The sequence below is a fragment of the Dromiciops gliroides genome, chromosome 2, assembly GCF_019393635.1.
Source record: "Dromiciops gliroides isolate mDroGli1 chromosome 2, mDroGli1.pri, whole genome shotgun sequence".
NCBI lineage: Eukaryota > Metazoa > Chordata > Mammalia > Microbiotheria > Microbiotheriidae > Dromiciops > Dromiciops gliroides.
In genome coordinates this window covers 434,457,973-434,479,477 of record NC_057862.1, presented here as the reverse complement: position 1 = coordinate 434,479,477, position 21,505 = coordinate 434,457,973, and the positions used below count along the sequence as shown (strand labels likewise).

The following is a 21,505-nucleotide window of genomic DNA, read 5'->3' as shown; positions in this document are numbered from 1 at the left end:
CAGGGTCTTGAATATGACAGTTACACATATAACACTTTGAAGGTTTGCAAAACTCTTTGCATTCACCTTATTGGAGTCTCACAACACTTGTGAAGTTGGCACTAAAGCTATTTTCATCCCCATTTTGTGGATGGAGAAACTGAGGCTCAGACAGACATTGATTTAAAACCCATATCTTAACTCTAAGGCCAGCAAAAATAGACACTTAACTCATCTGAGATAACCGGGCACTGGAAGGTGGACATTAAGCCTCTCTCTCTAGGAACAGAGCAAAATAAGAACATTTCCTTTCTGGTATGGCAAATTTGAGTTAGGAACCACTGTCTTGAACATTCCTTCCTTTCTAGGCAGCTGATTCTATGTACTGCCCCTTCTCTGTACTAGCTCTCTGTCTACTGGCTGCTGGACAACACCAGAGGGTACACAAGGTGCCTAGTTACTCTAAACTGGCATCTTTAGGGTAGAGAAGGAGCATCCCCTCACCCTACTAACAATGAAATGAAGCTTGTAAAGCCACATCCATGGGATCTGTGTGGTATAAGGGAAGGACTATCTCTAGTACTTATTTCCTGTGTGACTTTGAACAAACCACTTCTCTTCTCTGGGACTCAGTTTCTTCATCTGTAAAATGAGAGAGTTGGACTAGATGATCTCCATGGTACCTTATACATATAAATTCTTGTTCCCTTCCTTCTGCTGTCACCCTCCTTTCCCTTCTCAACTGACCCAAAGGTTATGAAAACAGACTCATTGGTACTTGACATTGTTTATTCTTCCACCATTACCAATTGAAACAGGGAATGAGTAAGGGAAATCTCAGGTTGTGGAACCAATCAGAGGCTGGAAGTAGAGGGAAAGGTGGTTGTGGCTGAAAAGATAGTCAACATCTGTGGTCAGGTGCCTCCAGTTGTTTGTTGAGAGGTGATTAAAGTAGAAGCCACACCTGTGGGGGATGGGGTGGCCAGGATGCACATCTCAGAATGTCCAAACATCAGGGTTGGGAAGGTGAACTGTTTTCAGGGCTTGCACCTGTGGGAAATGTGGTACGTGGATCATCTGGACAAACAAAAGGATGGAAATATGGAGGGGGCGGGGAGGGTAGAGACAGAGGCAGGGACAGAAACAAAGACAGAGAATGGAGAGGGAGAACGGAAGAGGAGAGGAGAGAAAAGGAGGTAATGGGAGAGAAGGGGACAGGGGAAGGGAAGAATGGATAGAGAATGGGGAGAGAGCTATAGAGACAGAATGGAGAGAGGTAGAAAGAGAGACAAAAAGTGGCAGAAAAGATAAAGGGATGGAGAGAGATAGAGACATACACAAAGAGATAGAGAGAGGAAGACAAAAATGATGAGAGAGGAACAAAAAGATGAATAGGGAGGGAGGGAAGGGAGGAGAGAGAGACAGAGACAGACAGAGAGGGAGAGAGAGAGAGAGGAAATGTGGGAATCAGAGACAGATTAAAAAACAACAACAAGAAAATGGAGGTAAGAGATATGGGAAAAAAAGTAGAAATCAAACCACCAAAGGGAGAGACAGAGACAGAGAATGAGTTAGACACAGACAGACAGATAGATGAACAGAGACTGTGACAGACACAGAGACAGAGAATGAGAAAGGCATTGAAAGTGCAGAGCGATACTGTCACCTTGCTCCCTTCCTCTCTGGGAGTAAGGAAGCCGGGTACCAAAGCTCCCATGAGAGAAAAATGAAAAAAATGACCTTTGTACTCAACCAAGACCAGCCCCCCAGGAAGCTCCCTCCCTCACACAGTTCCCCTAAGTCCCTGATGTTGGCCCGTACTCACGTCTCCCTCCGGGCCCATCATGGATGCACTCTTCTGTTGGGAGCAGAAATAGAAATAGGTCAGTGGGGACGTGTATGTGGGGGGAGAGAAGTGGGGGCCCACCAATATGTCTCCTTTCTTCCCTTTGCCTTATCTAACCCAGAATGTGGGTGGAAAGGGAAAAGGAAAGGGGAGAAAGGAGAAGAGCCTTCTGTGAGGGATGGAACAGAGGTGTTCAAAAAGGCTGGATGCTACATCCTTTAAGTCCTTCAGTCTTTGGTGAAGACAAAGAGGAGCCCTGGAGGGAAATGCAGCTATTTTAGCTAATAGCCAGGCCATGCACCAGCATTTGTCCTTCTCTTTTTTCTCCTACTATGCCCCTTTAAAAACTTTTTCTTTCTCTCCTAATCTCTTTCCTTATTTCCTTTTTTTTTTTAAAGAAATTTTCTTACCGGTTTTTGCTGGGAAGAGAATGTTGTTATCAGTGAGTCCCAATGACTTGACTACGTTTTTGAAGTTTTCTTTCAATTGAGGTCTCAGCTCCTCACTTCTTCCTATAGTCAGGAGGGAAACCACATTTTGGTCCCTGAGTATTCAGATTAGGCCCTTATTTTCTATATCTGTCCCTCTCTTTTGACACTCATTGCAGAGAGTGCCCTACCTTGAGTTCTGTCTAAACCCCCAATGAAATATCCTCAGGCATGAAAGTAGAGCTCCCAGGAGGATTTTCCCTACACTGCTAGGGACCCTTGGGAGAAGAGCTAGAGCTAGGGGTTCTAGGGTGGCAGGGAACCCCAGTGACTAGAAATTTGGGGTCATTATTCAAGATTGGGATGAGGTGGGAGGGGGGAAGGCAGCTCAGTGATACGAAGAATTCCCCAGGTTAGAAAGATTTAGATCCCTTAGTCTAACCCTTAGTACAGACCCCTTCTGGACACCCTGGACAAGTAGGTATCCGGCTCTTTGAAAGTCTCCAGTGACTTGCTACTTACCAAATCAGTCCCCTGAATTTTTGGCCATCTCTAACGGATAGGAAAGACCCCTTTAGAATGAGCTGAAAAATCTGGCAGCCTGTTTACACTTTGGTTGCCCTCCGGAGCTGAATGGGGCAAATCTAATCTCTCTTCCACATGAAAACCCTGCAGGTATTTGAAGATAATGATCACATCCCCCTCTCATTCTTCTCTATTCCAGGATAAACAATCTTATCACATGGTTTGGAGTCCCCTGACCTGCCCCTCGTCAGCATCCTGGTTGACCTCCTTTAGATGTAAATAAATGGAACATAACATTGCAGACATGGTCTGATCAGTGCAGGGCACCATGGGACTATTACCTCCCTTGTTCTGCACACAATACTTCTATTAATGCAGCCTAAGATTTGGATTAACTTTTTTGGCTGCCATATATTACCCTGTTAGCTCATGGAAGTTGCCATCCACTAAAAGCTGCCAGATCTTTTTCACATGAACTCTTTGTTGTCACCCACATGTAGGACTTACACTTAACCCCATACATTTCATCTTATGTTTGGCCCATCTTCCCAGTCTTCTAAGACCTTTTTTGTATCATCATTCTGTGCCAAGGAATAAGGGCTCAGTGGCTGGGGCTTAGGAATTTCTTCATTCCTTGCTTTCATCACCCAGCTAGGAGTCCTTTAGGTATTTAGGTAGGAGGCTCTAGGATTTCATCCACAGAGAAAGTGAAGAAGAGACTGAGTACTAACCATACAGGGTGATCTTGAAGTAGTCAGTGTTATCTGAAGTCTTCTTAAAGTACACCATGGCATACTCATTGTAGTTGGTTCTCATCACTCTCACTGTGTAATCCTGCAATCCATATTCTGGAATGAGAAAGTCAGAAATGTCTTACTCAAAGAGAGGTTGCCCATTGCCTCTGCTGGGTCCTATAAAAGAGCAGCTGGCCCTTGGTTCTATCCCATTGCCAAGAGGTCAGGATGTAATGCTGGAGATATCATCCCTCCCCTTGCTTGCTGGCATGGCACCTCACCACCCTGTCTAGGCAGGTCCACATCCCCCTTTTTTTTTTTTTTTTGCAGGGCAATGAGGGAATGAGGGTCAAGCGACTTGCCCAGGGTTACACAGCTAGTAAGTGTCAAGTGTCTGAAGCCAGATTTGAACTCAGGTCCTCCTGAATCCAGAGTGGTGCTATATGTACTGCTCCACCTAGCTGTCCCACCACATCCCATTTTTGAATATTTGGTTTTTTGGTGAGGCAATTGGGGTTAAGTGACTTGCCCAGGGTCACACAGCTAGTGTTAAGTGTCTGAGGGCGGATTTGAACTCAGGTACTCCTGAATCCAGGGCCGGTGCTCTATCCACTGCACCATCTAGCTGCCCCTACCATTTATCCTTTGAACCCTCACATACTTGAGTAGTCCCCACTTGCCTCAGGGAAACCCATGCTCACTTCTGAAGTCGCCCAAGGTGAACTGGCCCGGCTGACCCTTCGGAACAAAAGTCCTCACAAACTTGTCACATCGATTACCCCTATGAGGAAAGGATGGGTGAAGAGTAGTAGTGCCACATATACCCTGGGTCTCCAAGTCTGAACCTTCCCCTTGTATCTGTTCTCAGTACTCCCTCCACCCATGCCTTGAATAAGATATAGGGGACTCCATCAGGGCCCTGAGGTGCAGGGAATGGGACCCCAGAGCTGGAAGAAGCTCTGGTACCTTTCAGCTGGGCTCCTATATGACCCCTACCCCAAAAAACCTCTGAGAAAAGAACAGGCAATTGAGCCAGTTTGCTCCCTAAGGTTCTGGGGTTTCTGGGGTTTTACTCATCCTACCTAAAAGATATTCACTGAGCTTTTCTCCTAAGACTTTATAAGAAGAGGTACAAGTTCCTCACCCTGAAAACTTTCTTCAATATAAGTACCCCCTTCCCATTTGAGGAAGCTTCAATAGCCCATGAGGGAAAAGATCCTTCTCTTGATGTGGATGGAAAACATTATTGACTTGCATGTAAAATGCTTTTGTTATTGTGAAACTGTAAGATTAAAGTTCAGAAAAATATCCCCCCACCCCAGGGGGCACATGAAATGCCCCAATCATTCTCGTGTTTCCCTCTTTGCCCATACCTTCAAGCTCAAGGAAACTTCACTGAAACTTCTTTCTTTGAGTCCCATCCTAATCTGCTTCTTTTCTTTAATCTGTATATTCCCTCAGTATTTAAAAACTAACATTCTGGATCTTCTCTCTCTTCACGATATTAAGGAAAGTGGAGGAATAGATTACAAAGTGATGTGGACTGGAATTAGGGGTCAAATTGATTGCGAGTGGTCCCAAAAGAATTACAAGACTCAGTGTCTCAGTTTCCCAAGTTTGATTGCAATACTGTGAGTGATCAAAGGGAGAGAACCAGAAAAGTGGAAAGATATCTCTCCAATAAGGAAAGGAAAGAGAATTATATTTATAGTATGGATAAATTGATTATCAGTCTCATTATAATAATCTCCACTTTAGGGAGGTACAGGGGAGGGCTTATCCTAATTTGGAATTCCTGGGGTCCTAAACCAACCCCCGAGGCGGGTACCTTTTTCAGTGGAGGTGTGTTTTGGGGGTTTACACGTCATAAGGTGAATCTGGGGACAAATTTGGCCTTTTCTGCACATGTCTCTTTCTGTTTTCCATGACTATTTTCAAAATATCTTCATTTATCATTTATTTCTAGTCTGAATTTCTATAGCCTGTCATTTTATTTAAGGTCTTCATGGCTTCCCTCACTCTGTTCCCATTATGGGTACTGATTTATGTGGGTAAGAAAACTTAGCATCCTGACTTGTAAGTTATCCATTCCCTCTTAGAGCTCATATCTGAATTAGAGCTTGGGTCTTAAGTTTTTTTGTTGACCCCTTTTTTGCCTCAGACATCAAAAGCAGTCACTTACCAACATTGATTGCCATGTCCTTGTCTTACCTGAGCAAGGTGGAGGTGACCCTGTAGCTATTGTCTTCTTGTAGTTTGTAGGCTGTGGTATACATCTTAGATTGTGCCTCTTCTGCCTTTGTGAAGGCGTTCCCTGCCAGGCCAACGACGTACCACGTCCCTTGAAACTGTAGGAAGGATTGATGACTGGGTGTTGAGGGGTGGGATGTAGACAAGAGTATTCAGCCTTCATCCCTCCACAATCTTGGACTTGACGACCCTTCTCTTTCCTTCCTTAACCTTAGAACCAGAAGAATTTCAAAGGGGGAGATATAGCTTCACCATGAGAATTCTATTTCTATTCTCCATGCCTTTGTATTGGCTGACTGCCATGTCTGGAATGTTCTTCCTCCTCACGTCAACCTGTTGGTTTCCCTGGCTCTCTTCAAGGAGAAATCCCCTCTCTAGGAGGCCTTTTCATTGCTTTGGGATTATCTTTCATCTACTTGGCATATCTTTTGTATAAAACTAATTATTTACATGTTAGAAATTAGAATGTGAGCTCCTTGAAGGGAGGGACTATTTTAAACTTTTTTTTTTTTGCTCTCTAGCATGTAGGATAGTGGGATTATCACGATTATCACAGATTATCTCCTAGGTGCTACTCTACAAGTGATTTAGGAGAGTTCCTCTAGGCAGGGTTTCTAGGACCCAAGACACCCTTAGTGATTTGACTAGGCAGATAATGAATGGCCTCAGACACTTACTAGCTGTGTGACCCTGGGCAAGTCACTTAATCCTGCTTGCCTCAATTCCTCATCTGTAAAATAAACTAGAAAAGGAAATGGCAAACCACTCCAATATCTGTCAAGAAAACCCCAAATGGGGTCGCAAAGAGTTGGACATGATTGAAAAATCACTGAACAACAACAAATAAATGAACACTTGTGAAGATCAAATCAGTAGCTGGATAGTAGGTTTTTTTTCCTACATTACCTGAGTACTTTCATTGTATGAGACAACTAGGCAGTGCAGTGGATAGAACAATGGGTCTGGAGTAAGGAAGACCTGAGTTCAAATCTCCCTCTAGATACCAAATAGCTGAGAACCTGGGCAAATCACTTAACCTCTGTCTCAGTTTCCTCAGCTCTAAAATGGGAATAATGACTTTCACAGGATTGTTGTGAAGAATCAAATGATGTAATATTTGTAAAAAGCACTTAGAGTGCCTGGCACCTAGTGCAGACACCACATAAAATGCTTATTCCCTTCCCCTTTGTACTTTGAATGTATTCTACCTGGTATCATGACTATTAATATACTACCCCTATCCCTCCTGCTAGAGTATGGACTCACTGAGGGTAGAACAAAATAACAAACATGGATTAAGTACATTGTATTCGAGCAGCACTGGGCTAGGTACTAGGAAAATAGGAAGGTTGGATAAGAAAGGGACCCCACCCTGGGGATGACACAATCGTAGGTAGCTTTGAAACAAAACACTTCAAGATAAATGTATTGGAGGATTATAAACCAAAGTGCTCTATGAGTTCTGGGGTATAGGAGGGCAAAATCATTGCCATCTCTAAGGATCAAGGAAGGTTTCCAGGTGAGTGTGGCATTGCAGTTAGGATTTAGAGGAAGGATAGGAATTCATCAGGTGAAAAGAGAAAGGATTGGGTTGAGGAAACAGCCTGAACAAGCATGTATAAGTGAGCCCAATTTATGTTTAAAGAACACAAAGTTGCCAATTTTTGCTGGAATATTGAGCATTTGGACAGGAATCCTCACAACACCACCAGCAAAAGTAATACTGAGGGGGCAGCTAGGTGATGCAGTGGATAAAGCACCGGCCCTGGATTCAGGAGGACCTGAGTTCAAATCTAGCCTCAGACACTTGACACTAGCTGTATGACCCTAGGCAAGTCACTTAACCCCCATTGCCCCGCTAAAAAAAAAAGAAAAATGAAAAAAAAGTAATACTGATAGGGACTGGACCTGTAGTTTCATTAATCTAAGGGACTCCTGAAAAAAGAAAAAAAAAAGATCTAAGGGACTCCTGGATGGAGACACTCACTTGAAGGTTTGTATCTTCTCTACAATTTAGAGCCTTAATGAGTTGCCCAGAGTACCAAGGGATTAAGTAGACTTGCCCAGGGTCACACAGTCAGTCTGGGTCAGAGGCCAACAGGTAAACTAAGATCTTTGTGGCTCTGAGGACCTCGCTCTATACATTAGGCCACACTGCCTCTCAATGCTGCTGCTGCTGTTGCTGTTTCTGGTAACAACAATAATAATGACTACATTGGATGATACATGTTTTAAGATTTGCAAAGGACTTTATATACAATTACATCACAATCCTCAGAACAACACTGTGAATTAGGTATCTCAAGAATTATGTGAAATTATGGAAAAGTATGATGGTGTTGAGTTGTAGAGAGCCTTAAATACTTGCCTGAGGAACCTGGACTTGACTTGGTAGACAATAGGGAACCACTGAAGGTCTGGGGGACAGGGACCAGCAGTACTTTATTTCCCACAGAGCACTTAGCATAGGATCCTGCCTGGAGCTTTTGCTTGGGGAATGTTAATTAGACATTACCTACTGGTATTTGATGGCTAGACTTCTGTCCAGTTTCATTCATTCAGCAAATCTTTTATGGCTGAGTCTAATGTTCTAGGTATTACAAAAAGGGAGTTCTCAGAAATGGGGAATCTATGAGACCCAAGGTTCCCCAAAGTCTCTGACTGTTTTTTCCCTATCAGACCAGAGAGTCTATGGCTGTGGGAGCTCTCCTTGAGACTGGGAGCTTCCTGAGAGCAGACACACTGTCTCCTGTTAGAGACAATACTAAGTCTAGAAAGCAGATATTCTAGCTCAGAGGTCAGTGTTCTTTCAGCTCTATCCCGCTGCCTTCCCCTACGTGTGTCTGGTTCCTGTTTTCTCTTCCTGCTCTCCTGCCCCCTTCACAAACCCTTGCCAGGAATCTCTCCCTCCCTGCTTCTGACTACACTTCAGATTCCATTATGGGGCTCTACTCACCTCGTTTGGTAGGAAGTTAACCTGCAGAGGGACTCTGGACAGGTTTGGGGCAGGGATCTGGGGCCTGGTCTGGGCCTGGGCCTGCAGTATTCCAAGCAGGGCAAGCCCCATCCATAAGAGACTCATGGCCATCCTTTTTCTGGGTGGATTGGACTAATGGTGAGCAGGGCAGGTGATGGGCTCAATGAGGAAGGAAGGCAGGATTGGAGTAAGAGAGCTAGCCTGAGGACCCCTATATATGGGCCCAATTTGGCATCCAGCCACCCTAGGGAGGATGTTGATTAATTCTTTGCCAAATTCAGGAAGGGTTGGGCAATCCCGGAGACTTCATACAAGGAAGACTTGGCAATACTTTGCCCCACTTCTCTGGTGGGGAATTACATTAGATGGAGGGGGGAAGGGGGAGGACTGGGACAGGTGGGGGTTGGGGAGTAGGAAAAGGATTGTAGAGGAAGATACCTCCCTGCTCAGCCCCTCCACAATTGTTCTAAGACCAGCCCTTCCTCATTTTCTTCCTTTTCCACTCACTAAATCTGGGCTTCCGGATGTTTAAGGATTATATTCTGTCAGGGAGAAGGGGGCCTCAGGACAGAAACTCAGACCTGAACAGAGAGGTCTGTTCAGAACTGATCAGGTGGGGCCAGAAGGAGGAAAGAAAGGACTTGGCATTCCTAGCAGGGTCTGTCCAGCTGACAGGACACCTCAGGCTAAGATGAGAGAACTCATATCCTCTCATTCCCAGAGACACAACACAGCTGGGCCATGGCCTTTCTAGGACCAGCCAGGGAGTGTGGCAAATGGAGGATCATCAGTGGGGGCCTAAGGCAAAGCTACCATTGAGGGTCCAGAGAATCTTTCCTCCTATCCCCTTTTCCTGTTCAGGAAGGGCCCAGGAGAAAGGATTGATTCAGTGCCTGAGGGAAGAAGGATGGGAAAGGCAATGGGAAATTTAGGTGCCCACAAAGAGGTCAAGAAGGGAGGGCTCCCTTCTGATTGAGACCTGGACAGCTCCTCTCCTTCCTTCTTTTTCCTAATTCAGACTATGAGCCCAACCAAGCACAGGCAGATAGACAGATTTGCAGCCAGATTCCAGTTAAGCAGAGAAGAGGGAGGGGGAGGACAGAGGGAACAATGAGAAGGTTCTGGGCTAGGGAGAGAGGGGAGGCAGCAGGTAAGCATGTGATGGGGCCACTCTGCAGAAAATATAATGAGGGAGCAGTTTCAGCTGGATATTCACAAAACCTTGGGATGGGGGTAGGGAAGCATCCAGGGCCCCTCCCTCTTCCCAAATCCCTAGCTCTTTCCTCCTTGCATGAAAATATTCTTATAGCAAATTCTACTAAAAGTTGCTTCCAGCAACAAACAGTGTATTTGCTATAGTGGGTGCTTCATATCAAATGAAATAAGGATTGTAAAAGTACTTTTAAATAATAATAATAACTCATAATTAGATTCAATTCCATTTAAAAAAAAACAAGTGCCTACTGCATGCAAAATACTGAGGATACTAGACATTGGGGGAACAAGTACAAAAATGAAACATTTCCTACTTTCTAGGAGCTACCAACGGGGAGGGGGATTTATATTCTTTCTTTTTTTTTGATGAGGCAATTGGGGTTAAGTGATTTGCCTAAGGTCACACAGCTAGTAAGTGTTAAGTGTCTGAGACCGGATTTGAACTCAGGTCCCCCTGAATCCAGGGCCAGTGCTCTATCCACTGCAGCTGCCCCTAGAGGGGATTTATATTCTACTGTGGCCCACATAATGAATAGCAAGATGGGTAAATACAAATTTCAAGAGGAAGAGAACACTAATGTTAGGAGGATTGATGGTAGGAAAGAAATAAGCATTTAAGGACCTACTATGGATCAGAAACTATGCTTAGCACTGTATATTATCTCACTTGATCCTCACAACCACCCTGGGAGGGAGGTACCATTTTGGGGGGGAGGCAATTGGGATTAAGTGACTTGGCTAGGGTTATATAGCTTGTAAGTGTCTGAGGTCAAATTTGAATTCAGGTCCTCCTGACTCCAGGGTGGGTGCCCTATCTAGCTGCCCCAGTTGGTACCATCATAATTCCCATTTCCTCAGTTGAGGAAACTGAAGCGGAGAGATGTTAAGTGACTTGCCTATGATCACACAGCTGGTCAGTGTCTGAAGGCTGGATTTGAACTCAGGCCCAGCCCTTTAGCTACTGTGGTACCTAGCAATCTCTAATCACCTTCGTTTTATGGAATTGGGGGTGAAAGTGGAGGGACAATCAGCTTGAGGAGATCACAGGACTTTTGGTTGGAATATGGCATATGAGGGGTACTTCTGCATGGAGGTAAGACTATATAAATGCCTTATTAAGAGGACATAGGGAATTCCTCCAGTTGGTCACCAGTGACTGGAGGCTGCCCCCGAGGTAATTGGGTATTGAAGGTCAAGAGGATAGATTTGTCTGAGGGGTTCTCTCTTGCTTTGTCGTCTATATAAAGTGAACTGGCAGGCACACTCTGTTTCTTCCTTGGAAGTATAGACCAGAGCCTAGCAAAGTGGATTTTGCTTCTGAGGGTTAGGGAGGGAGTTTCTCTCTCTTCCCCTCAACCCCCAAGAAGTATTGCTGTTAGTTGTTTGAGTCGTGTCCTACTCTCCATGACCCCATTTGGGGTTTTCTTGGTAAAGATAATGGAATGGTTTTCCATTTCCTTCTCCAGCTTATTTTATAGATGAGGAAACTAAGGCAAATAGGGTTAAGTGACTTTCCCAGGGTCACACAGTCTGATTTGAACTTATGAAGATGAGTCTTCCTGACTCCAGGCCTGGCACTCTAGCCACTGGGTCACCTGGCTGCCCAGAAGTAGTTAGGGACTATTTACAGGAGAAGCATATGGATGCTCAGGGTAGTGGCCTGAGGTACCTGGACCTCAAATTCTTGGTGCCTTCTGCCTGATTGTTTCCTTTTCTGAACACAGGTCAGAGACTAGAGTTTCTGATGTTGAGAGACTGATAGACTTCCTACAGAAGTTGATAGAAGAGACAGATAGATCTTTGCATATGGCCTGACAGGAGTTATCATGGAGTGGATTTTCCCAGCCCTGGAGGTAACTTCCTGGCTGATTCCAAGTCTGGCCATTGGTCTTTGAGAGATTTCCTCAATGACATGCTTCTTAGAGGAGGCAGAAGATGGCTACTGTGGATCCTGTAGCAGAATTGGCATGAGGAAGGAATGGATTTGGAGGTAGATCCGGACCTAGCCAACTCTTCTCAATGCTCTCAGTCAGTAAACATTTATTATATATGCCTGTGCTAAGTTAATGCCAGGAGGTGTTCCATCAGCCCAAGTCTATGTGAAAGGGAATGATTTTTTTTTTATCAACTCCAAAAATGTATTTACCTTCTGGAGAATTCTAATGGGCTAATCAAATACTGTTTGTGTTTCTATACAGGAAATGGGACATAAATTAAGAGGAATAGCTACTGAGAAAGTGAAAAAGAGAGTATGTGAAGGAGAGTAGGCTTTACAAAGCACTTTACTCACAGCCACCCTGTGAGGTAGGTAGTAGGAATATGGTCATACCTGTTACAAATGAGGTAACTCATTCTAAGAGAGGGAAGTGAATTGCCAAGAGCCACACAGATACTCACTTAGTAGTACAGCCAGAGCAGAGCTGGTATTCAGTTTTAAGCCATTATCGTAACCATAAATGTTTGTTGGATGAATAAATACACAATGATTCAGCAGAAATAAAGAGCATGTCTGGCATAATCAGGTAGGGATTAAGAACAAAATTGAAGTCTTTATGGAAAGGCATGTACCCTGGAGTCAAGAGAACCTGAGTTCAAATCCAGCCTCAGACACTTGACACTTACTAGCTGTGTGACCCTGAACAAGTCACTTAACCCAATTGCCTCACCAAAAAAAAAAAAAAAGAAGAAGAAAGAAAGAAAGGAAGGAAGGAAGAAAAAAGAAAGAAAAAGAAAGAAAGTCATGTGCAATAGTGGAAAGATCAGTTGGTAGAAATTCTGAGGACCTAGGTTCAAATCCTGTATGACCTTTGACAAGTCACTCAACTTTTCTAGGCCTCAGTTTTCTCATATTTGTGTAACAAGTCTCTGGACTTGCTCTCCCAACCTACACAAGAATGTATGGGTTCATGAGTAAGGCTAGTTATATCTCCCAGCTCTGGGTTATAGGGGCACCCCTGAGGTATTGGGGTATACTTCTCTGTTATCACTTTGAACTCCCATTGTACTGTGTGTTCTTCAGTATTAATGACAGTGATTTGTACTCTAGTTTCATTTAATCAATCAAAAGCAATTAGCTTTGACAAAGGATATTTACTGAGAAGATATAGTAAGAACAGAAGTACAAACATTTCCTTTTAATACTTAGAGGAACAGTCTTTTTTCTTTCACTTGGTCCCTGGGGAGAGTAGGCTCTGTCTTAAAGTAGTTGCTTCATACCATCCACTTGACCCAAATTCACTTCTAAATTTGACTATGTGTATTTATTTGTTTATTTAATTGGGGGGGGCAGGGACAATGAGGGTTAAGTGACTTGCCCAAGGTCACATAACTAGTAAGAGTCAAGTGTCTGAGGCCAAATTTGAACTCAGGTCCTCCTGAATCCAGGGCCGGTGCTTTATCCACTGTCCCACCTAGCTGCCCCCCATGTGTATTTATTATGAAGATCTTTTTCTTTGTCTTTCTGTTCTTTCTTTCTCTTTCTTTCTTTCTTTCTTTCTTTCTTTCTTTCTTTCTTTCTTTCTTTCTTTCTTTCTTTCTTTCTTTCTTTAAGTGGGTAGGAGGAATTAGGAAGGAGAGAAAAAAAATCCTTGTTAAAGAAATTTCTAAAAAGACTGTCAGTATAAGGGAGGGGTTTCAAATTTCCCACTTCAGTGAATCAATATAACAGCATGATTAGTTTTGGTTTTTTTGGGGGGTTTTTTGGTGAGGCAATTGGGGTTAAGTGACTTGCCCAGGGTCACACAGCTAGTAAGTGTTAAGTGTCTGAGGCCGGATTTGAACTCAGGTCCTCCTGACTCCAGGGCCAGTGCTCTACCCACTGCGCCACCTAGCTGCCCCCATGATTAGGTTTTTAAAGAATGTAAACAATATTATTCATACCTTCTGATTCTTTTTTGAGGCATAAGCCTCTTTGATTCATCAAGAATTTTTTAAAAAATGATGATTAGCTAGGCAAGAGTAAGCCTCTGGAGGGTTTAAATGACTGGAAAAATTTAATCAGTGGACCAGTCCAACAGCAAAGCAGTGGAATGGTGAAGGACTCCAATGTCATGAATGCCTTGATGAGGCAAACCCTTGAGCTTATGCCAGAGAGTAACAAGGGGTGGGGGGGAGTGAGCCTGGAAATTTTGCCCGTTTTTTGGAGTATCTGGGTCGCTAACAGATAATGCATCCAGAAGATACACTGAGGACAAACATGGACACACACAGACATAGAAGGAAAGTCACCTGAGGGAGAATTTACACCTCATGGCAAAGAGAATGCTAGTTATGGATTCTAGAAAAGCCCTGGGGCTCAGCAGAAAGCAATGCTTAAACGGGAAGCTAGATGGCGCAGTGGATAGAGCACAGGCCCTGGAGTCAGGAGGACCTGAGTTCAAATTTGACCTCAGACACTTGACCCTTACTAGCTGTGTGACCTTGGGCAAGTCACTTAACCCTCATTGCCTCACCAAAAAACCAAACAAACAAAAAAGAAAGCAATGCTTAAAGTGAAATTCATGAGGATTCCATAAAGGAAAAGAAAGGAAAGGACTCCTTCTTCTAGGACTAAGAAGTACTCCTTTGCCACCCATATTTCTATGGGTGTCATACTTCTTTTGTACCAGGGAAACAAGCCAGAGAATGTGTATGCGCAGGGGGAGAGTGCACCTCCAATTTGGGAGAAATCATTTTGTGCCAGCTGTTCTTATTTTTATTAAATACCTTTTGTGAAAGCTAATTGAAGTCTGATTAACTGCTGTTAATGGAAAGCACACTACTGGGAACTTGTAAGGGATAGCACTAGAAACACCTGTTGCTCAAGGTTACCTCTAGAACCCTGAGAGAAGAAGTAGTCAGCTGTCATGCAAGCACCAATGTGAGTGGGAATTGAGGAAGTGGCCCCACAGGCAGTTAAGTGGGTGCCATAGTGCACAGAGCACTGGGCCTGGATTCAGGAAAACTCATCTCCCTGAGTTAAAAAGTGGCTTCAGACACTTATTAGCTTTGTGACCCTGTTTGCCTCAGTTTCCTCCACTGTAAAATGAGCTGGAGAAGGAAATGGCAGTATCTTTGCCAAGAAAACCCTAAATAGGGTCATGCAAGAGACCAGGAAGAGGAGAGAAGAGGGAGTTCAAGACAAATAGCCTCAATTTCAGGGATCAGATATGAGGCAAATATCTCAGCTGAGAGGGAGGGAGGGTAAACAATGATAAGTTTGAGGAGAAATAAAAAGGCTTGGGACCAGGACAGAAACCTGGAGAAGTGAAGAGCGAGAGAGTGAGTTTATTAGGAGCTATGGTAGTGGCAGGACCTGCGACTCCCGTATCAGACTGCACAACCACACTGTGGCCTGTGCCTCTTTAAGGTGCTGACCCATGGTTGTCCAAGACTGGCCGAAGCCTACTACTATAGTAGGATTGCCTAGCAGCAATGAAGGCCTAGTTGAAGTTGTATAACATAAATTTGTAGTGGACTCAAAATAGTGGCATGATTTTCTCTCTCTCTTTTTTTTATTGAGGTAATTGGGGTTAAGTGACTTGCTCAGGGTCACACAGCTAGTAAGTGTTAAGTGTCTGAGGCTGGATTTGAACTCAGGTACTCCTGAATCCAGGGCCGGTGCTCTATCCACTGCATCATCTAGCTGCCCCATGATTTTCTCTACCTTCATTCAGTAGCATGTGTGTAGGATTGAAGGCTTTATACTTATCCATGCCCTTCACAATGGTGGGAGTGATTCAATGCTGAGACCTGGCTAGGTGTAATTAATGATGGAATAAGGGCATTAGGCATTCAAGAGAGGAAGACAGTTTAGGGTTGAACTGGTTCAAAAAGAGGTCAAGATGGGGAGAGGAAGAGAGAGGTGCTAGTGTGGGGAAATTGAAGGGTCAAGGGATTGAAGATCATGGTCCAGGTGAAGAGTAGAGTTTTGTAAGGGAACACAAGAGGGAGAGGTGGAAAGCCAATAGATTACAGGCAGCTAAGGAGATTTCAAAATTCTTGAACATAGAGGTGGTACATTTTGGGTGTAATGGCAAGATCAAGGATATGACCATCTTTATATATGGCTGAGGTGGGGTGGAGGAATAGCTCATGGGAGTAAGTTGAGGAATTGAGTGGGTAGGGTATTTGAGGGAGAATCAATATATATATGTTGAAGTCCCCTAGTATGAGGGTAGGGGTTGGGGAGGAGAGAAAAATTGGGAGCCAAGTATCAAACTCATTGAGGAAGCAAGGGGTCTGTAGACAAAAGCTACTAGGATTTTGATTGGGTGGTAGATATGAATAGCAGGGACTTCAAAGGAAGATAGATTACTGAGTGACAGAGAAAGGGGGACAACCAGGAAATGGCAATGGGGAACAAGGAGTATTCCAATTTCCTTGCCTTGATCACTGAGCCAAGGAGAATGAGTGAGTAAAGGTGCAGCCAGTACTAGAAAGAGTGGCCAAGGAGGCCATGTCATCATGGGGAGGCCAGATTTCAGGAAGAGCTGGTAGATGGAAGGAGTGGGAGAGAAACAGATTTAAGTTGAAGGGACATTTTTTGCTAAGGCCTAATAGAAAGTTTGAGTGGTCTTAGGTTGAAACTTTGGGGTGGGAGGGTTAAGGGGGATGGGAATGAAGAATCCGGTAGTAGAGGGTTTAAAATGAGGTTTGGATGATGATTTACAAGTGTTCAGAGTCAGTGGGATGTGAAGGGTATGACCACATATGAGAATGTTCATCATTGAGTAGAATATTTTCTTGAATTCTTTCTCTTAAAAATTTTTTTTTCAATTTTATTTTATTTTCAGTTCTGAATTGTCCTACCACGTCCTTCCCCATTCATTTAGAAGGCCAAAAAGAGGAAATTAATACAAATATGGTCAAGGAAAAAAATTTCTACATTAGCCATGTCAAAAAAGAAAAAAAGAAAGAAAGAAAGGAAAATGCATTTCAATATACACTCTGGGTCCATAAGCTCTCTATCTGTAGGTAGAGTGCAGCCAATGAAAACTTTCTTCCAGAAGACAGAAGGCACTGGAAATGGCAAGCATAGAATAGTATTACAAAATCATGATCTTATATTTTAATTGACAGGAAATAAATGGTTACTCATGTGGGCAAATCAGCTGTCTGACTATAGTCAGGCAAATTCTCCTGAATGGTCAGAGAGCAAAGGTCAAAGTCTAAATCAACTTAAAACACAGGCCAAAGAGAGAAGACTGCAAATAATTGCAACAGCTTCAACCTGACCTCTTCCAAAGAGTTGTCAATGTTGAAAAGTGGGAAATGGAAAAAGCCAATATTAATCTTATTGTCGTTTTCTACAAAAATCTAACAAAATGCAAAATAGTTGCCGTAAAGTGGAGGCCAAAAGAACCCCTAAAATCCTCTAAAATTGCAAACACTGGATTTTTTTGCCAAGCAAAGAGAAACCACAGCCAAGAGCAACACTGATTGAAAATATAAACTCATCTGCAAAATACTACAGAGGCAGATGGTGGAAATTTACAAATAATATTGCCTTATAAAACAGTGAAAAGCAGTGTCAAGGGAAAAAAAGATTCTATAGTAGGCTTGGCCTGAAACCCAAGTGAACCACATCATCTCAAGAACATTCATAAATGAAATTGGCAGGAGAACAACAAGGAGAGGTGAAATGTAACAAATTTGTTCAATTTTTCTATAATGATTTATTTTTATTAGAAGAAAGAGGAACTGTTGTATGTAGACACTAATACCTCAGTCTTTGATGTAGATTCCTGGTATTTAGATTCTTGGCCCTTGCTAGTCTGTAGAAATGGCATTTAAGAAGGTAAAGCTGGGAAGAGTGACTGGACAAGACTAATAAATAAATATATTGGGGAAGTGAGAGAATCTTGAATTCTTTTTTTTTTTTGGTGGGGCAGTGGGGGTTAAGTGACTTGCCCAGGGTCACACAGCTAGTAAGTGTCAAGCGTCTGAGGCCAGATTTGAACTCAGGTCCTCCTGAATCCAGGGCCAGTGCTTTATCCACTGCACCACCTAGCTTCCCCCAAATCTTGAAAGTTCTAAGGGATTGATTTATAAGATATCTCAGGGAGGGAAAGACACCAAAAAAATGGGGAAAAAATCAGAGACAATATTAATACACCAAGAATGTTCTTTGGTAAGAACATTAGTAACTGCCAACCCATATACCTTTTCATCTTTATAAAATCTTTATGAGAGTGATCTACATGCACATTAAGGGAGGTCTTAATAAAAAGAGAACAGTCAAGGGTTCACAAATGATTCTCCACTGCAGACTACATATTTACAGTCACACAGCTGACGCAGAGGTGTATAGATACAAAATCCCATTATGTTGATTGTGTGTTCATTGTTATTTACCCCCCTGTGACAGGACCAGGGTTCCCTCTTTCCCCTCAATAGATTTGTTTTCCCTAAAAGGCAACAAAGCTGTCCCTGGAAATTGAATGACCCCTTCTTTATTTGATACAGCTTCTTGATTACCTGAAAAGCACCTGAATCACCATACTATGCTTTGCTAACCAGACCCATTTCCATGTGGAGACAAAGGGGTCAACTCCAGAGAAGCTACTATATACACTTGCTGCATATCTTTGTTCTGTTAGAGCAAAGTAAAACTCTTTTTGTTAACTGTTCAATGACTTGTGAATGACTTGATTAGTCCAAACATCTAATCGAAACAGTGTTCTGTTTAGGCATTTTGGTACGGGTGGTAACTGGAATGAGATGAGATGGCATCATAATTGAGATGGACTGCAGATACAGTTGGTGGGCTGATTGGATTTGGGCCACTTCATGACTCCTGGTTAAAGAATCCCTTTGTTATGGGGAGTTTTTTCTATAGGTCTGGGAGCAAGTTCCCCTTTAGGCATTGAGATTAGTCTTTGTTGTTGTTCTGTAGTCATTTCAGTCATGTCTGACTCTCCATGAACCTTTGACAAGGTGAAGAAGGGCTATCTCATTCTGTTTGACAGAGGTGAGGAGGAAATGGTAGCAGAAGGCATCCAGGGGATGAGGAGGAAAGGAGAGAAGGATGTGAGATGAGAAGGAGGGGAGAAGAGGGAGGTCTTGGCTTCAATTTTTTCAATAAAGGATTAGTCAAGTAAGGGAGGGTAGAGGAGAAGCCATGGGAGGTTTGAGGAGAGATGAAAAGGTTTGGAAGAACTTCTGTGGTGAGTGGGATAGTGAATTAATTATTGTTCAGTCTGTCTGACTCATGACCCAGTAGACCAACTGTCCATGGGATTTTCTTTGGCAAAGAAACTGGAATGGTTTGCTATTTCCTTCTCCAGTTTTATGCAAGCAGGGCTTAAGTGACTTGTCCAGGGTCACATAGCTAATAAGTTTCTGAGGTCATATTTGACCTCTGGTCTTTCTGACTCCAGGTCCAGAGCTCTATCCATTTTGCCACCTAGCTGCTCCTAATTAACCAGTGAGCTAATTAGAGAGATATAAAAGGATTACCTAACAGCAGAGAAGGCACGATTTAGGTTATGTTACATATATTTGTAATAGACCTAACCAGCATGGCTTCATGATTTTCTCCAGCTTTATTCAGCCACAGATGATGTCGGAGCAAAGTCAGTGGGTGGTGGGAGTGATGCAATGCTTGGAAATGCAAGATGATAAAGGGGCAAGGGACTTGAGAGAGGAATATGTAGAGATGAACTGGTTGGTTCACAAGGGATCAAGATGGCATAGGAAAGCTAGTATACTAGCTTCAGGGGTGATGGTCTGAGAAAGAACTGAGAAGTCCAGGGATTGGAGGTCACTATGTTGATGAAGAACAGTGTTTGCGGTTGCAAAGGAGAGAGAGGTGGAATGCCAACACAGATAAGGTAATTTCAGAGTTCATGGACATAGGACTGGTGCATTTGTGGGTGATGGCAAGATAAAGTGTACGACCATCTTTGTGTGTGGTTGAAGTGGGGTGAAGGAATAGGTTATGGTAAATGAGTAAGATGAGGAATTGTGAGGTTAGGGTGGTGGAGAGAGTATTAATTTGTATGTTGTAGTTCCCTAGTATGAGGGTTGGCATTGAGGAGGAGAAAAAGACCGAGGTAGGCACTGAACTCATTCAGAATAGAAAAGGAGTGTTCTGAAGGTCTGTATAAAACAGCTAAGAGAATTTTGATTGGGTGGTAGATTGTTGCTTTTCCTTCATTCTCTAAGAAGACTATGTTATCAGGGTGATGTCATGATTTGCACTGAATTGGATTTAAGTGAGGGAGGGCTGTGTAAGGTCACCAACCTCACTCTCTCCTCCAGAGCCATGATATTTATCTGGACAACTGGAGATGGCTCTGGATGTTTAAGGCAATTGGGGTTAAGTGACTTGCCCAGGGTTACACAGCTAGTAAGTAGTCTGAGGTGAGATTTGAACTCAGGTCCTCCTGATTTCAGGGCCAGTGCTCTATCCACTGCATGACCTAGCTGCCCTGGGTTGTAGATATGGTCTAAGTGAACCTCAAAGGTGGGGAGATTACTAAAGATTGTAGAGGCAGGGTCTGGAAGTGTCAGGGGGAGCAAGTATTCCAATTCTATCTTGACCAGTGACCAGGGGGAATGAATAAAAGTGCAACTAGTAGGGGGTAGCTAGGTGGCATAGTGGATAAAGCACCAGCCCTGCATTTAAGAGGACCTGAGTTCAAATTTGACCTCAAACACTCGACACTTACTAGCTGTGTGACCCTGAGCAAGTCACTTAACTTTCATTGCCCTGCAAAAAAAAAAAAAAAGTGCAACCGGTGCTAGAAAGGGTAGCCAGAGAAGCTGTGTCATCAAAAAGGAGCCAGGTGTCAGTGAGAGCCAGAAAATGGAGTGGGAAAGAAAATTTAAGATTGAAGCAGATTTGTTAGCTATCCAGCAGACATGCTTGAGAACAATGGAATGGGTGGTCAGCTTTCAAGTGGGACATTGGTTGGTTTGAGGGGAATGGGAATAAGGAATTGGGCAGTAGGGGATGGGGAATGAGGTTTGAATGATAACGTATGGATTCAGAGTGACTGGAATGGGGAGATGGAAGAGCAATTCCCTATAGATGGTGAGGTCCTCTAGACACACCTAATTATGGATGATATTCTACTGATTGCTTCAAGTCAGGACATTCTAGGCTCTCTTCAATGATATCCATGATTATTCAAAAAGAGATAACCTAACAATCCATACAGAAAAAAAAATGGATGAAAAAGGTTTATAGTGCAGACCATGACATACATTACCCTCCACCTTCCACCATAGCTGTAGCAACTCTTGGATTTTGCCAAATTGGTTCCAAGGAAATCAGGGCAAAGACTGATCAGTAAACCTCAGATGCTGCCAGTATTTATTTAGTATTTATGTTTTGGTTTTTTTTGGTGGGGCGATGAGGGTTAAGTGACTTGACCAAGGTCACACAGCTGGTAAGTGTCAAGTGTCTGAAGTCAGATTTGAACTCAGGTCCTCCTGAATCCAGGGCCAGTGCTTTATCCACTGTCCCACCTAGCTGCCCACATAGTATTTATGTAGTTTAAAAACTATTTAACAGATATAAAACTCTGCTACCCTTTTATTAGGTTCCTGTCTTTTTTTTTAATGT

The 21,505-nt window shown here is 43.3% G+C and overlaps 1 protein-coding gene across 1 annotated transcript; it reads right to left on the bottom strand.

Annotated features, from left to right (window-relative positions):
- Positions 1–750: 750 nt before the first annotated feature.
- On the bottom strand, positions 751–8,942 carry LCN12 (lipocalin 12). Its single transcript, XM_043989009.1, has 7 exons — positions 8,719–8,942; positions 5,724–5,860; positions 4,214–4,293; positions 3,510–3,626; positions 2,236–2,337; positions 1,805–1,837; positions 751–1,029 (listed from the first exon to the last, which is right to left on the bottom strand). Exons 1-7 carry the CDS (start codon positions 8,848–8,850, stop codon positions 992–994), a joined length of 639 nt encoding a protein of 212 aa, XP_043844944.1. The 5' UTR covers positions 8,851–8,942; the 3' UTR covers positions 751–991.
- Positions 8,943–21,505: the final 12,563 nt, after the last annotated feature.

Coding starts and splice junctions, on each gene's coding strand:
- LCN12 (XM_043989009.1), bottom strand. CDS start 8,850: ATGGCCATGAGTCTCTTATGGATGGGGCTTGCCCTGCTTGGAATACTG. Junction 4,294..5,723: donor GTCACCTCCACCTTGCTCAG/GTAAGACAAGGA, acceptor CTTTCCTCATAG/GGGTAATCGATGTGACAAGT. Junction 1,030..1,804: donor TGATGGGCCCGGAGGGAGAC/GTGAGTACGGGC, acceptor CATTTCCCACAG/GTGCAAGCCCTGAAAACAGT.